The sequence below is a fragment of the Ursus maritimus genome, unplaced genomic scaffold (genome assembly GCF_017311325.1).
Source record: "Ursus maritimus isolate PB19 unplaced genomic scaffold, ASM1731132v1 scaffold_12, whole genome shotgun sequence".
Lineage (NCBI taxonomy): Eukaryota > Metazoa > Chordata > Mammalia > Carnivora > Ursidae > Ursus > Ursus maritimus.
In genome coordinates, this window is record NW_024423564.1 from 15509186 (window position 1) to 15526333 (window position 17148).

Genomic DNA, 17148 nt, shown 5'->3' on the forward strand with positions numbered 1-17148 from the left:
TTCTACCGCTAATGAAATTAATGATGTGTTTTCTTTCAAACAGTTTTCGTCTCTTCTCCAGTCTTATCATGACTTCTTTTTGTGCCCTTCTCTTTATTCTTTAGGACTTGGCACAATATGTGAATGAAGTGAAAAGAGATAATGAGACCCTTCGTGAAATTAAACAGTTTCAGCTCTCTATAGAAAATCTGGTATGTAATTATCCTTCTCTCCAGCTTCCCTAACCCACAAATCAGAGGACATTCTACAAGTTGTTTTTGAAGAAAAGATAGTTTACGTTGAAGTTCCTGTTGTTGTAGGTTTTTTCCTGACTCTTGTTTGACATCACCCACATGGATGTCTCGTGGCGCCTGTGACACGCGTGCCATCGTCCAAGGACTTTCTGCCTTTGCTTGTCCCTCTCTCTTTAATCACACGATGCCTCTTCGTCTGGCTGTATAAATTCTAAACGTTGGAGTTCATTTTCTTTCTTTCTTTCCCTTACCCCATACATACTCCTGGCTGATTCCTGTTAACGTATTCGTTTTCTCTATGGTTACTGGGTGATGACTGTGTGCGGGACATTTGCTTGGGGCCAGGGGTGTAACTATGAACAGCATGGTCTCGCGGTTGAAGGGGCAGTAAGAAGAGAGTTTAAAAGGCTCTACTGAGATTCATGCTGTGAACAGGGTGGGGCAGCAGAGGGTAATGAGAGAGTCCTCGTTTGGATGAGATGGTTAGAAATAGTCCTTCTGAGTCATGCTCCTCTTGAACCTGAAGCATAAGAAGAAGCCGTTAGTGCAGAGATCTGGGGAGAGGCTTCCAGACAGAAGCCACAGCAACTGAAATGCCCAGAGACGGGCCAGAGCCTGGGGTGTTCAAGAGGTTGAAAGGCAGGAGTGGCTGTGTGAGTCTCGGAGGTGGGAGACAGGTGGGTGGGGGGACTATGACCCCCCCGCCTTATAGGCCAGGGCATTGACCTGGGTTTTACTGTGATTACAACGGGAAGTTAGTAAAGGCTTCTCCCGGGAGAGTTTCATTCTGATTCACATTTCAAGAAAACTCTTCTAGCAGGCATTCCAGCAGGCAGCCCGGTCAGCACGTTGTTGAGCTGGTTTCAAGAAAGAGTTGGTGGAGGCCTGGATGGAGCTGTGGGCAGTGAAAATAGAGATACACATGTGAAGGAAAGACACTTTTCTTGGTGGAACAATTTTATTGCCGCTTTCTCTGAAGCATCTTTTCACATGTACAGTCATGTCCCCCTTTCAGGACCTCATCTGCCACCTTTCCAGTCACAGAAGCCTCCCGCCATTCCTTCACATAGTTGCGTTTCCAGAGGGCGGACTTCTCCATTCGTTCTGTTTCCCAACCTTGTCAGCGTTTGCTGTTGCCTTCAGGATTCAGTCAGCATTCCTTAGCGTGACATTTAAAGCCCTCAGTGATTTGGGCTTAAACTGCTTTGCTGAACTCACCCAGCTAGTACCTGCCCAGATACTTTACTTGTGGCTCTCCTGCGGTGTTGTAAGGTCTCTAATTTGCCGTACATTTTTATCAGTCTGCCTTTGATGATAATATTGTCAAAGCCTAGGATGTCTTCTCGTCATTTCCTATCAAACTCCTTCAAGATCCAACCTAAAATAATTCTTTCCCTGATCTCCCATTATTACTTTCTCTTTGTAATTCCATAGCACATTGCCTGGACAGCTGTTTAGGAGTGTGTGTGTGTGTGTGTGTGTGTGTGTGTGAAATACATATGACATTTATCATTTTTAAACATACAATTTTGTGACATTAAATACGTTCATGTTTTTAGGCAGCCATCACCACTGTCCATCTCCAGAACCCTCTTCATCTTGTAAAACTGAAGCTCTGTGCTCACTAAACACTAACTGTCCATTCTCCCTTCTCCCAGCCCCTGGCAACCCCCATTTTACTTTGTCTTTGTGAACTTGACTACTCTAGTTACCTTATATAAAAGGAATCATGTAATATTTGTCCTTCTGTAACTGGCATATTTTATCTAGTATAATGTCTTCAGCATTCATCCTTGTTGTAGCATGTATCAGAATTTCATTTTTTTAAAAGAATTTCCTTTTTAAGGCTTGAAAATATAACATTGATTTTATATAGCCCACATTTTGATTATCCATTCATCTGTCTATGGACACTTGGATTTCTTCCCCCTTTTGGCTTTGTGAATAATGCTGCTATGAACATGGGTGTACGAATACATGCTCGAGTCCCTGCTTTCACTTCTTTTGGTTATATACCCAGAAGTGGAATGGCTGGATTGTGTAGTAATTCTGGGTTTAATTTTTTGAGGACTAGCCATATTGTCTTCCACAGTGACTGCCCGATTTTACATTCCCACCAGCAATACACAGGAGTTCAACATCTCCACATCCTCACTAACACTTGTTCTTTTCCTTTCTTCTTCTTTTTTCTTTTTTAAAAAAATATCTATCCAAATGGATACAAAGTAGTATCTTATTATGGTTTTGACTTTGTCTTTCCCTAATGATTGGGGATATTGAATATCTTTTCATATGCCTTTTGGCCAGTTGTATATCTTTCTGGAGAAATGTCTATTCAAGTCCTTTGCCTATTTTTGAATCAGGACTGCTTGTATTTTGTTGTTGTTGAGTTATTAGGAGTTATTTATATATTCTAGATATCAATTCTTGTCACACATTTTGTTTGCAGGTATTCTCTGCCATTCTGTAGGTTGCCTTTTCACTCTGTTGATAGTATCCTTGCATAAAATTTTTAATTTGGATGAATTTCAACTTACTGGCCTTTTGTTGACAATGCTTTTGGTGGTATATCTAAGAAATCATTGCGGAATCCAATGTCATAAAACTTTCCCCCTGTGTTTTCATTTAAGAGTTTTATATTTTTAGTCCTTCGATCAATGTGGTGTGCTGTATGAGGTAAGGGTCCAACTTCATTCTTTTGCGTGTGCATATCCAGTTTCCCCAGAATCATTTGTTGAAAAGGCTCTCCTTTCCCCATTGAATGATCTTGGTCCTGTTTTCAAAAATCCTTTGACCATATATATGAGGGCCTGTTTCCAGGGGTTCTGTTCCGTTGGTCTAGAAGTCTGTCTTTGTGCAAATGCCACACTGTTTTCATTACCATAGTTTTGTCATAAGGTTTGAAATCAGGAAGACTAAGACCCCAACTTTGTTATTTTTCAAGATTGTTTTGCCTGTTAAGGGTCCTTTGAGATTCCATATGAATTTTAGGATGGAGTTTTCTATTTCTGCAAAATACATCATGGGGACTTTGAGAGGGAATGTCTATTTTTATACTTTCTTGCAGTACAGCTAATTAGTTACTTATCTGCGTCCTTTATTAGAATGTAACCTCCTAGATGTTAGTGATAATTTTCAGTCAATTCCTTTTCCCCTTAGCACCTTGTACAGTAGGTGTTCATAAATACTTAATTCTCTTATTGTCTGCCTCAGGGGAAATGGTTCATTACGTTTAATCATCAAGTCATACTTTTCATTCTTGAGATCTTAGCTCGAGGAAGCTATCCTTGACTTCCTAGAACAAATTAAGCCCCCGGCAATGCATGTTTCCTATGCTCTTTCTTCATGGCAATTACATATTTGTAATTATTTACTTCTGTGAATACTATTCCCCAGCCCTGGGCAGGGGGAAATTTTGCCCAAACCTACTACCATGTCTGGCACACAGTGGGTGCTCGATAAGTATTAGTTGCTGTAACTTTGTTGTTATTTGAATTCTTCCAGTTAATTCTTGCTTTTGGTAGCTAACTTCCCTATTAAGGTTATAAGTAAAATTAATTAATGTCCTCCGTATACCTCGTAGGCTGTCCAAGGACAGACTGTTTTTGAAAGTGTATCATATAGACCTGAGCTTTTTAGACTAAATGTGCTAAAAAATGTAAAATGATAAAACTTGTAGTATAATAAGGTAGCTGTCCCTAGCAAATACCCTCACTAATATTCGTTTGTTTTTACATGATTATGAAAAACTGAGACATGTAAATTTTATATTTTAGAACCAACCAGTTTTGCTTTTTGGACGACCTCAGGGAGATGGTGAAATTCGAATAACTACTCTAGACAAGCATACGAAACAAGAAAGGTGAGAAAAGAGAAGCAGTACGTATTTTCAGAATAAGTGGTTAGTATCAGAAGATTGAGAGAACAAGTCTAGAACAAAGGAGGGAAACGGAGGAAGAGAAACAAGGGGACAGAACAACCTATGATTTTCTACAATTTTCTCATAGATATGTTAGGTCTTTTCCTCTTTGTTTTGGTATCTGTTGATTTGTCTAAGTTCTTAAGAGGGATATGACAAATGTAGAATGTCAGCTGAGTCTCAAAGGGAAACACTGAAATGAGAGTAGAGATAAAGTAATAGACAACACAGTTGTTTGATTTCTCTCTTTGGTATGCATTTGAAAACAACTAAAAATACAAAATGCCCTAAGAAGGAAGTCTAAGTGGGGACCGTTTCGTGATATTTTCTTGAGGGAAGTTCAGGTTAGTGAGCTTGGCCTGCTATTCCAAATTATATACATAAAATTGCTAAACTGATCGATTTGGTTAAAATGGTCATTTTCTGGAAACTTTGGAGCGAGAAAGTCAGCCAGCAGGGGGCAGTGTCAGCTCTTGCTTCCAACTTGATATCCAGGCTCTACAGGAGACACCTATCCTTTTCAGCCTCTCCAGGAAAATAGCTGCAAGTTTTAGAGCTATATGAGTGTATCATTGTCATTATCATTATTTAAAAATATATACATGTTCCTGAGAATTTCCGAAAAGATAAAAATATTGGTACTGGATGATGGGATTACAAGGTTAGTTTTTCTCCCCCAATTACACTGTTTTTAAAAGTTGAGAGCAATATGAACACATACATTTAACCATAATTTTCCTAGTTTACATTTTGCTCATATGCTGCTCCATTTGTGTTTCAGGTGGTCCATAAAGTCATGAGGAGCAACATAGAGGGTAAAAGTGCAGGCTCCACAATTAGATCTGGGTGTGAATCCTGCTCCACACCTCACTAGCTGTGTGACCTTGAGCAAATTATTTAACTTCTCTAATCCTCAGTTTCCTCCCCACTAAAATGGAGATGAAAATAATACCTCAGCAGATGGTCCTGGGGATTTAAATGAAGCGAGTCATCTTTGTGAAAGGGACGGACACTTCTCAACACCTTCTGGCCGACTCCTAGAAACCTCACAAGTTAACTGCTGCTGTTGCCATTAGTATTCTGTAAATGTCTAGCTTTTAAACTGGAAAAAAAAAATTGCTCCTGGACACTCTGTGGTCTATCTCAGTTGTTGCTCACAGCAACTCTGTAATGTGCATATTCTAACTATAATTTTGCATATTTAAAAAAATGAAACTAAGGTAGAGTAAGGCCGTTCACTCCATACAGGGTAGTGCCAGGGTATGCACCGTTCATTCTTTTCCATATGCAATATTGCATTTGTCTTTAACTCAAAGAAACAATGGTTGGTTGGTTTAATTAAATTTTACCAAGGAAAAGTTAACATACATGCTTCCAAATCATTTTAAATCTCTCTCTCTCTCTCTCTCTCTCTCTCTCTCTCAGGCATATCTTCTTATTTGATTTGGCAGTGATTGTATGTAAAAGGAAAGGTGATAACTATGAAATGAAGGAAATAATAGACCTTCAGCAGTACAAAATAGCCAACAATCCTACAACTGATAAAGAAAATAAAAAGGTGAATTTTTGAAAATTACTGTAATTTACTCATAAGTTTGACTATTCAAGGAAAGTATGTTAATGCATTAATATGAGAGGGCTTATCGATGCCGGCGATTTTTCTTTCTAGACGTTGATTAGGAGCAAGGCTCTGTGAGAAATAATTGGACATGCCACAACTGATAATGATCACTCTAATGCCTTAATGGTCAAGTATAACGCATTTGGCATGAAAACTGTTATAGATATAAAGTCGACTACCAAAATCTGGTTGTTCACGGTTTGTATGTTGATAATGTTACGAGCGGTTTGTGGATGATTATGGTGGTGGTTTAGTGCATTTGCAAGTGTGATGTTATAACTGAATGATACATATTAACCTGAGGAATATTAATTTCAACAGTGGTCTTACGGCTTCTACCTCATCCATACCCAAGGACAAAATGGGTTAGAATTTTATTGCAAAACGAAAGATTTAAAGAAAAAATGGCTGGAACAGTTTGAGATGGCTTTGTGAGTATTTCTACTTTTAAAAGTGCTTTTTCTGCTACTTACATCTCTTGTGAATAATGAACTGTCCATAAATGTACTGCAGTCCTTGTAGCGTGTATACGGAGACTGCGGTAACACTTTGAGCGTGAGTGCTACCGGCTGTCTGCCTGATCACTTCGGTCTCCTAGGAGAGAGGCTTTGGCAAATTTCTTCAAGAAGAAGAAAGAGGGAGCTCTGACCTTCTGTTTGACTTTCTTCTCATGGGCATATTGTAATTCTTCAGCTTTCTGCAGCCCATGAAAATATTAACTATTCTAATGATAAACTTTTGATATAATTACCGTATTTTATAAAGATCTTTAAACTAGAAATAGCTCGCAAACGCACACATTCATACTTGCACGTATCTTATTTTTAAAAGAAAGATTCATTTCTTCCCCTCATTTGTTTTTTAACTCATTTATTGTTTGAGTCCTAGATACATTGCTTGATGTGTTCAGTGAATGTTTTAAGCTTGATTTCTTTCTGTGTTCTTTCCTTTTATAAAAGTGGAAGCTCAAGAAGGAGGTGGGAAATAAGTCAGACCTGTTTGAAAAGGAATGGCGTAAAGAGATGTAATTACACAGGAACATGTTATTATAGGGGTTTCTTTTTAGTTTTGATGTTTTGAGATTAAAAGGTGCATAGCGACCCTTGTTAGGAAAACATAGGTCACCTTGAAATTGAAACTTTTAGCAAAAAGTGAAATTCAAGGGAAAAAAACCACTTTTGGGATTTGCTTCATTTGTATTCTAGCACTGTTGACCATTTGTGGACAAACTCTATCAGGCTTTTTGTTCTTTTGCTTTGTTTTAAGAAAGGCTCATGTTAATATGGGGTTAAGATTAGAATGTTTTATTGTAGTTCTGAAGTGAGAGAAACCGATTTTCTTGAGATTATTTTATCTAACATTTTGAGAGAAATGATTGTGCTGCTAAAATATTTTTAAGCTCATAGGACAGTTCTGGATTCAGCAGTAACCACTGACGTGAGTTGGCTGCATAGTCCTAACTAAATTCGTTCTCTCTCAGAGCCTTGGTTTCCTCCTCTGTCGAATAAGGATAATAATATTTTGGATATCAGATAATGTGTTTCAGGCAGAGTGCTAGCCGAATAGTACACCAGCAGTCATACGATGTTGAACAATAAGTGAGATCTATTGTTAGCACTGTCATTAATAGTGTTTTATATTTAGGATCTTATTACACCCATGAGGACTTGTAAAACCAGGAGGCGCCATCCCAGTGTACCATTATGGTGTTTATAATGTACTGGTATTGATTACAGTGGTGAAGCAGAAGAGGTTAGTAGTTTGGGTGCACGTTGCCATGGCTATACTGTAGATCCCTGAATGATGAAGCTGGTGGCCTCTGCCCAGTCTCTCATGGATGGTGGGCTACCTCATAAACTGAGTGTGCTGTTTTAATGAAGTTTCAGGTGGTCGACTTGTCTACCCGGGAGTTGGTGACAATGGGCAAAGGCAGAGCTGATCTCAAGCCTTTGCTCTTGTGGGAATGATGCTAGACTACTATTTTCTTATGGGTTCTCTTTGGCTATATAATCTTTAGATGAGTGAAGAAAATTCTGCAGAGGAGGGAAGTTAAATTTCTTGTCCAGAGCGGGCAGGCTCCTTGGGCTGTAAATAGGCATGCCAATTAACATTTTGTTCGGTTGCCATGAATCAAACAACTTAACACTGGATATAAGAGATTTGACAAGATGGATGCTTTTATCCCGTTTGTGTAAAAAACAAATCTGGGGTGGGTAGACGAGGGGTGGTCTGGTGGCTCAGGTCTTCTGCTCTCCATTATCCGCGCTTGGCTTCGGTACTCAGGGTTGCTCATTTTGTTGTCCAAGGTAGCTGCTGGAGCTCCAGTTATAAAATCTACATTCTAGGCAACAGAAGGTGACCCCTTACTCTAAAGGATCTCTTGCAGATATGTCGCAAACTTCTGTTACATAACACTTACCAGAACTTAGCCATGTGGCCACATCTGTCAAGGGAGCCTAGGAAATATAATCTTTATTCCAGGCAGGATTGTGCCTCGCTGAGAATCAAGGTTCTTTTATGGAAAAAAGGAGAACTCTGTAGTTGTAGGCCACTGCTTGATCGCTATATCCCTATAGGAGTATGCATGGATCTCAATTGTCCCACCACAAGAAAGATGGCTGTACCACACCCAGGGAAACGGGCATTTTTAATCGAGCGTTTTCCAGGCACCTCACCAATATAATTAAACCTCCAAGTGGCTGTTTGTATTTCAGAATTCCATTGACTGCCCATGCAGATGGTGAGAGGGTGGAAGTACCTTTTTTGAGAATTGCTCAAAGTCGAAGTTGAGGGCTTCTATAAGCAGGGATGATGCCAATTATGGCAAAGTAAAATTAGTTAGGATTTTACTCAAGCATCAGAATATTTCATTATTTTATTTCTTCCCCTCTTTTTTGAAGCTCATTATGCAGGAAAGCCCTGCTTCCAGCTCTGTAAGCAGCTCTTGCTTGTCTTATGCTCAGGAAAATAGAATAATCTAGGTTAAGTCCTAAAGCTTAGGACATTACCTATGGTTCAAATTTTGCTATTTTATCCATTATCTAAAGTTCTAGTACTCTTCTTCTCTAAGCCATGGAGAATAAAAGAAAACTAAGAAATCTGGCAGCATTCATGATGGCCCATGGAAAACAATAAGCCTTGGGTACCCCCTCAAGCCGGCTTCTGCCAGTCTCTTTAGCATTAACATGGGACATCTAGGTCCTCCTAGAGCATTCTGGAGTGTTGCTTTAAGTAACTCAGGGAAGGAAAGGGAGGCATCGGTGGGAGGGTGGTGGGAAATCAAGGGAGGTGATATTTTAAGACTGATGAGATGCTTGCCAGTTCTATTTACAGAAGATGGCAGTTCTGCTGTTTATAGGATGATTGGATCATTTTTATTTTTAAAAAAATTGCAAATCACCTTTAAGAGGTTTAAAATACTGCTTTTAATTTAGAACATTAAAAAAGACCATAGAAAAGCATGAATACCAATAAACAGTAAGTATCCAGTAAACGCAAATCATCTCCCCAGAGGTGACCTAAATCGCAGCCTGTGTCTTTCCCAGACACATCCCATCCCTGCTCAGTAGCTGTGTTCTCTGACCCTCTTTGGCTGTAACCACTTCCAGCATTTAGAATACGCAGAGAACCACATCAGAACTTGGCAAACCTCCGTAAGAAAGGCTGAACAAAGAGAAAAGCAGCAGTGACCCACTTGGATAGGGCAGGGAGAAGAATGTTTTTTTCTTTTTCTCCTGCGAGAGGAAGTGGTAGCAGGACGGATCGCTCTTGAGGTTGTTGGAACAGTTACAGAACCAAATAAGGTTGGGAACCATAGTTCTGGGGTGCCCTGCTCTGAAGAATATATTTAAAGAGACTGATGTATATACATTGCTTATTCTTATTTCCAAAAGGGCTTTTGTCACTATCTCTCACAGTTCCATTTAGTTTTCTGTGAAATAAGATGGCAAATATTTCTATTTGCTTAAGCTAATTTTCATAATGATACAGGAGAATGTGGATGTGGGTGTCTATAGCAATGTTGAAAATATTGTCAGGAAACTTCTGGGTATGTTTTCCCCCAATTCCTTATACCCAGCGTGTTTTTATGAATTCTCCTGTTAGATTTAAATTGATAAACATTGTCATACCCCTTTTATAGCTCAGGAAACTAGTGATCACAGGTGTGTTTCAGCAAATTTGTACAACTTCAATGATGTATCATTTACAGTAGAGTTCAGGATCTCAGTTCACAGCAATTTCCTTACCCCTGAAGTTGCTAAAATAAGCAACTGGACTCAAATCCTATTATCTAAAACTAGAGTCAGGTTTCCTTTTTCTGTCCCCGTCCACCCCCCTTCCCCCCACTTAACTAGGACCTAGAGGATCAGGGAGTTTCTTTAAATGTTCCAGAAATAGGTCAAAGTTGGATAAAATATGAAATAAAAAAATTGAATGATAGAATAAGAAGTCTTTTCAAAGAAGGAGAGGGAGAAAGAAAAAGTAAAATGGGTGGGGGGAGCATTGCAAATGGTAGGAAGTGAGTTTCTGAACCAGCCTCCATAGTGTTTACTAAGGGAACTGAAAGGTTCCCTTGCCTGGAATTTATTCTGACTGACTTGACCCAATTCTTGAAATTCTAACAATTGATATTAATCCCTTGAATAAAGAAAGCCCCTTGAAAGATGCATTACCATTATTCCCACTATCTAAGATCCTTCGCTGTGTACCATATGCATAGTACTAAATGGTTTTCCTAAGAGGAAGAAGAACGTATTCACATGTGCTCAAAGATTAGCCCAGGATACTTAGGGCTAATTGCTAAATTAGCAATTTGTTGCTAATTGTTAAATGCTAAGACTGTGGCTGTGGGGAGAAGAGTAGGAGAAGGGGATATGGAAATTATAGAGCCACAGAGACACTCGCACCAGGCGGCATTGTCTCGTTGGACATCTGGAAGGGCAGCCCCTAAGCTTCATTTCCCAGGACGAACCCCTTGAAAAGGAGTGCTCTCCATCTAGGGTAGGCTGGGGGGGGGGGGGGGGGGCAGTAATCTAGCCATTAAACTCCACAAATCGCATTTGATCTGAGTCACAGTGTTTCTAATTTATTCCCCATTTACTTCCAGAAGGAATTTGAGGTCACTCACCATAAAAAGCACACATGTCACAGAATTAAAAAGAAAAAATTAATCCGAGGTCAAACAGAACAATGTTTCAAAGCATTTTCTCACACTCGGGGTCTACTAGATAAGAATCGTTTCTTGAAATTTACCTTCTTTAGTTTGTCTTATAAAAGCAATGGGTATGTTCACATTTTAAATATGAAATTATATTTTATCAAACATAATTTAAAAAACATAAAATTTGTTTTAATATAAAGATATTGCTAAGATATTTTGAATGCCAGAGAGATAATTACCGGAGGAAATTACATTCATTCTACAAGTACTTACTGAGCGCTTGCCTTCTTGCCAGATATTATTGGAAGCTCTGGGTGTATAACAATGAGGGAGCTATTGCAATTGAATTTAAATAGTGTAATTTATAAATATAATTTTAGTTAATATATAATGGATTAAATTTTTCTCTTGGATATTTCTAGCCAAATAATATCTTCTTCCCAGTCCCATTTGCTCAAGTGTAAACAGAAGGAATACCAAGACGTGCCTTTCTCCCTCCACCTCCGGTCAATTTCTCCCCAATCTCTGCAGGCTGAATCTGACCCCCTGCTTCTAATCTTCGTGTTCCCCTCCCTGGCTTAAGCCTTTCACATCTCTAATTAGCTTCTGTCTTCCTTGCCCGCTCCTTACCAGTCCTCTCTTCAGGAAGCATCCAGGTTGATCCAGTTGTGGGCTGCCCTACTCAAAACCCTTCGTTGGCTATTTATTGCCCTTGGTATGATCTCAAAATTCTTGCCAGGACCTAAAGGCCATCCCTGATTTTATCCTGCCCGTCTTTCCAGTTACATATCAGTTTTACCTGTGCTCATTTCACCGCGGTTAGATTGGGTGGGTTTCAGTTCCCTGGAGAATGTACAGGCCTCAGGCAACTGCCCTGGAGCCTTCCCTACCCAGAATGGTCTTCCCTCCTGTTCTTTATCCTACACATCTTGGCTTAAAACGTCACTTTGTGAGAGAGTTTCTTGACCATTATGCTAAATTAGTAACCTTACCTCCCCAGTGTTCTCTCACAATTGTGATTATATGGCAAAATTACCCAAGGGTAGTATTCATAGCCTTCGCTCCACTCCTCCGCCCCCTGCTTGTTAAAGAAAACCTGTTAGGTGCCTGCCCAATTTCACCTGTCTTTTCTCTTCCTAAAGAATAGGGATTCCTTCCTGCTTAGAGAGCCGCTGAATTGAACCGCATGGCTAATGCTGGGAGAAAGGAAAAAAGACAGCTTCATGGTTCTGGAAATGGGAAGAAAATTTGGGGTTTTGGTGTGAACGAGGCTCTGGAATAGCTGTGGGGTTTGTGAGGAATTTGGAAAGGGGAAAAGCACCTTTTGAAGTACGTATCTGTGGATTTTGAATTATATTCCTTCGAAATATTAAAGAGAGAATGCAATTGCTTTTTGGTTATTTTGGTTTCTGTATGTGTAGTTTTCAGGGGCCAAGGCCAAACTGCCTGGGCCCTTCGGTCAATGGAGTCACCATTGAATATGGCTGTCCATTTCATGGCTGTTTCTCCCCTGGACTAAAAACCTGCGACAGTGAGCACTTGTCCATGTTGTTCACATGCGTGAGGAGTCCTCAGCACAGCTCCTGGCACATAGTGGAAAATCCTATTTTTATTGTAAAGCTGAAATTTTACTCAAGTTTTCTGATAATTTGTGAACAAAATATCCTAACAGCCCTTGACGGAAAGAAACTTTTTCTAGCATGATAAGGAGGCTTTATAATTTGGATCCTTAGGCAGGAGACACTGAAAAACATACATTCGCCACTAGCAGCATTAGATTTTTTGAAGTTCTGCAAGGTGATGTTACATATAATTATTTTTTCCTTAAATTAACCTTCAAAAATGAGATTGCAATTTCTTGAAGGCATTTTTGTAGCCACCCAACCTGATGCTTCCAGGTTATGTTTCTTTCTGTCCATCCATATATGTTTCTTTTTGGCAGACTGACTTAATGCTTGAATGGAACTTATAGAACCAACCAAGATACGGGTTAATTTCTACATAACCTAGACTATCTCACATAATGCTGACCTAAATCTATAGGCTTTGTTTTTTGTTTTTTTGTTGTTTTTGTTTTTTGTTTGTTTTGCTGAAAACTGCAGAACAATATGCAATTCACATGCTACCTGGGCCTCCTTGCCTCTGGGAGATGTGGGCAGAACTTGGCCCAAACTCCAGTTCCAGGGTCTGAGGTGCTCAAAGCCCACTTACTTCCTCACCTTTCTCTATCCCAACTCCTGACCCAGAAGAAACACAGTCCTGACCTAGATTTTGTGATACTGATGGGTGGCATAAGAGAGGCTCATTTCATGCACCTGTTCCCTCTGCCATTTCACTGGTCTCCTTGACATCCTCAGTATGACTATGACCTTCCTCACTGTCTGCTGCTCCCTGCAGTGGACCAGTATGCCTGGACTCACTGCTGCTTCTATGGGGCCTGACGAGTCAGGCCAGAGAGAGCACACCTACCCGAGCCATCTTGGGATTTAGAGAAGTAAAGCTTGTTATGTTACATCAATTCAAGGTAAAGAAATCTGCTGAGTGTCTCAAGTGGAGATGCTCTTTGCTATTGGTTGGTGAGTGATCCATGTTTATAATAATACTGTTCAAGTTTTGGCTGCAAATTTGACATTCTGTTGTACACGTTTGGAAAGACTGGCTTTGTTTATGCTGTGCCTAGACGGAGATTCCCCACCTACTTGAAGCTAAGTTGGACTTCCATAGCAAGTCCAAACTACTGCTACCACCTGTACTATTATTTCTCCTTTCTCTTCTTTTCCCTTCTTGCTCATTTTCTTCACTAGGAAGCCTGTTTGGATCTTCTCAAATATACATATAAGTAGCTTTTGAGACTACAAACTTCATCTCTTGGAACAGGGGCCAATTTGCTTTTGTTGTAAGGGGCCAGAAAGTAAATATTTTAGGCTGTGTGGACCATATGGTCTGTCACAATTACTGAATTCTATCATTGCAGTAATAACACAGCCATTGATAATACATAAATGAACAAGCGTGGTGTGTTCCCGTAAAACAGGTGGTGGGCCATATTTGGCTCACGAGCTGCAGTTAGTGACCCTTGTGTTACAAACCGAAGATGATGATTTAGGCCTAGGGAATATAGTGAGTATGTGCTACCACTGAATGATCTCAGCTATAATGGAACCACCCTGTGGCCTTTTGTAGTAATGTGGTATTTTATTTTATTTTATTAATTTATTTTTTTAGTAGCAGTAATTCCTGTTTAGGCCATCATGATGATTTAGCTACAGAATGCTCTCTATTCCACCAAAACCAAAGCAAAGATACCTGGATGTATGATCTGTGTTTGACATTATTTTGTACTGTCCAAATGAATATCAAAAATATCTGCCCAAAGAGCAGACTGCACCTATGCAGGTATCTGGTTTTATTAACTTTTTTATATGGTTTATTAGAAAAGACTATGAGGCCCAATGAATCCAGGCCAATAGCAACAACACAGTAAGCTTTTCTTAATAGTCAACCGCATCAGCAAAGATAATTTTGTAGTCCGTGATGGCTCTTCGTGCTCTTGGGGCATTTTCTTTGCAGCAGTCATGACATTTGTGCCTGTTATTTATTCTGAAATTTCCTCTCTGGAGAGCACACCAAGGAAAACTGGAAGGGGCAAAGGAAGACTGCACTGGTGTCAAGAGTTGGCCCAAGGGTGAGCCTTGCTGGAGGAGCCATATGTGGGAGTGACCTTTTGACTCTGTGGCACCCGCTTCGGCATTTTCTGGGTGTTCCAAGCCTGTGTCAGTGTCTACTGGAAACTGGTAGCCTTACAGGCGTCCTGCCAACGTACCGGTCCACAGAGCGTCTCTGTACTGTCTGCCCACATGCAGCTTTGGTTTTTTTGGAGAAATTATTTCCTTTAAAAACAGCCTTTTATTCTTTCTCCTTAAAAGGCTTTCATTACCAGTTTTTTAATATGAAGAACTTGTTTATGGATATGAGATCCATGCTGACTTGATCCCTTGCCCCTGGGCTGTGCTGAGTCTCACGGTACCGACCTATTCACATTAATCTCCCAAGCTGAAGCCAGCTCAACTCTCCCTGAATCTAATGTATTATCTATAACCTTTCAAAATTGGCAGTTAAGTCAGTGTAGGGAACTAAACCGCAGTTTCCTGGCAGCAATAAAAGGAAGTAGGACACGGGACAGTGCTCAGAAAAACCACAGCTGTCGTTAAATGGGGTCTTTCAGTTGCCTGTTTGATCCAGAAACATGTAAAAGCATTTCATGCATGACAAAGCATTAGTAAATATTAAATAGTATTCTTGTTCTGTTATTGCCTAGTGGGGATCAACCTCTCTCCTTTTTCTCTGATTATATTTAATACTTGCTTGACGTTTTTCTGGCATTCCTGAGCATGCTTATAAAAAAGAAGTCCTAGGCAGGAAGAAGAATGGATAGATATCAAAATTTCCATCAACCAATAAGCATTATTCTGTTAAAACTGAATGTAGGTAACATTGTTAGGCTGAATTAGTATCGGTTTCCCCAGGCTTTTGTAACAGACCCTTTGTTGTGCCTTTCTTTTTTTCCTTCTTCTCATGTGAATAGTGTCACCGGAACCAGGAATGTTTAACCTGACAGTTGTGGTCAGTGTGCTGATGCCAGCTTGTCTGGGTAATGTAAATAACACAAAGAGTAAGTTTGTTTCCGAACTGTTCGTTGTATCCAGTCAACTATATGTATGGTTTCCTCGAAGAAAGTGACATGAACGGTGAATTCTATAATAGTGAGCAAGTTTTAATTTATAAGTCTAACCCTAATAGTTAAGATCATATGTACTACTTTTAGGATATTTTTTGATATGAAATTATTAGATCATAGGAATTACTACTTTGGGCTGACAATACAAAATAAGCTGTGTTTGAAGACTGACAGTCCTTACAGTGGCAACAATAGAAGAAACTGGGTTTTTCCTCTTCGTTAGAGTGAGCAATAGCTGTCTAGTTGCCAAGATAAGAAAGTCATGCTTGAAAGTTACCGAATGAGACTAAGTATTATAGTATTTGGTTATTTGTTCATGTGTTTCTTGAGCGTCTCATACCTGCCCAGGAGCTAGTCTAGGCAGGATGGCTGAAATGATGAGTAAGGCAAGTTCTCCTCTCTCATGCACTTTACATTCTAACAAGGCATATTTTCAAGTCAGCTTTATGATGTCCGTGTAAAGCAGTGGTGAATTGTAAGGTAAATGAAAGCTTGTATCACACAATATTTGATGTGAGGAGAATGGAATTGGCAATTTCAATATAGAAAACTCCAGTGCATGTGATATTACCAGGCAAATTTTGAACGTTAGTGACCTTCTGGGGAGTCTAAGAAAGGCATCTGCAACTCAAGTTTTTGCTCTTTTAGAAAAAGAAAGTCATTATAGGTTAAGTATATGTTGTGTTGCTTTAAATAATTAGGTAAAATGCCATATACCACTGATATGTAATTTAGAAAAATTAATTTGTTCTAGGTGATTTTTCTTCCATATACTCTGAATACTTGCTCGTAATTATCAAGAGCCTCAGAAGCCATACTGTTTTATAAACTCATGGACACTTTGAAGAGGAGTTTGAAGTTCCTCTATTCCAACCATTCAATGTTCAAACCTTTCCTACCTTTCTTTCCACCAGTAGTCTGCACTTGAATGCCTCTTGTGATGAGGAGCTCACTACCTTTGAAATCATTTGTTCTTTGCTTAGCTTTGACCTTAGAAAACTCTTCCTTACAATGAGTTGAAACCTGTCTGTTCAGGTATAATTTCCTAATGTAATTTCTTGGGCCCGAATAGAACATGTCTCTTTCCTCTATTGATAACCCTTCAGATATTTGAAGGTAGCTATTCCTCTAACTTTGTGTTTTGAACATTGTTTCCCCTAAATAAAAAGAAACTTAATTTGGAAAAATGCTTTCATTAACTAGTTTAGTTGAATGCTATCCTGGATCAGATAAAGGTATAGGTAAATTGAATGTTTCATTTCAGTCCAGTATTATGGGCAATTTGGGGTCTTCTGATTGAATTATACATAGCATTTTTTCTGATTCTGAGTATTATAAGGAAGATTTCAGATTTTAATTCCTTCATGTTAGAGTAGTTAGAGTCTGGTAGCATATAGGGATAATTCCTTACTCTTATATAGTGCTTTTTAGTCTCCAAAACATTTTTGGAAAGTACTTCATTTGATTATTAAGGAG

General features: G+C 39.4%; 1 protein-coding gene across 2 annotated transcripts in view; it reads left to right on the plus strand.

Annotated features, from left to right (window-relative positions):
• Positions 1–17148, plus strand: part of VAV3 (vav guanine nucleotide exchange factor 3) — a 338168-nt gene that overhangs the window by 175026 nt on the left and 145994 nt on the right. For both annotated transcript variants that reach the window (XM_040626968.1, XM_008704211.2), the window contains exons 12-15: positions 105–191; positions 4010–4095; positions 5578–5710; positions 6095–6204. In XM_040626968.1, the coding sequence (XP_040482902.1) occupies positions 105–191; positions 4010–4095; positions 5578–5710; positions 6095–6204 (416 nt within the window). The remainder of the gene's footprint in view (positions 1–104; positions 192–4009; positions 4096–5577; positions 5711–6094; positions 6205–17148) is intronic.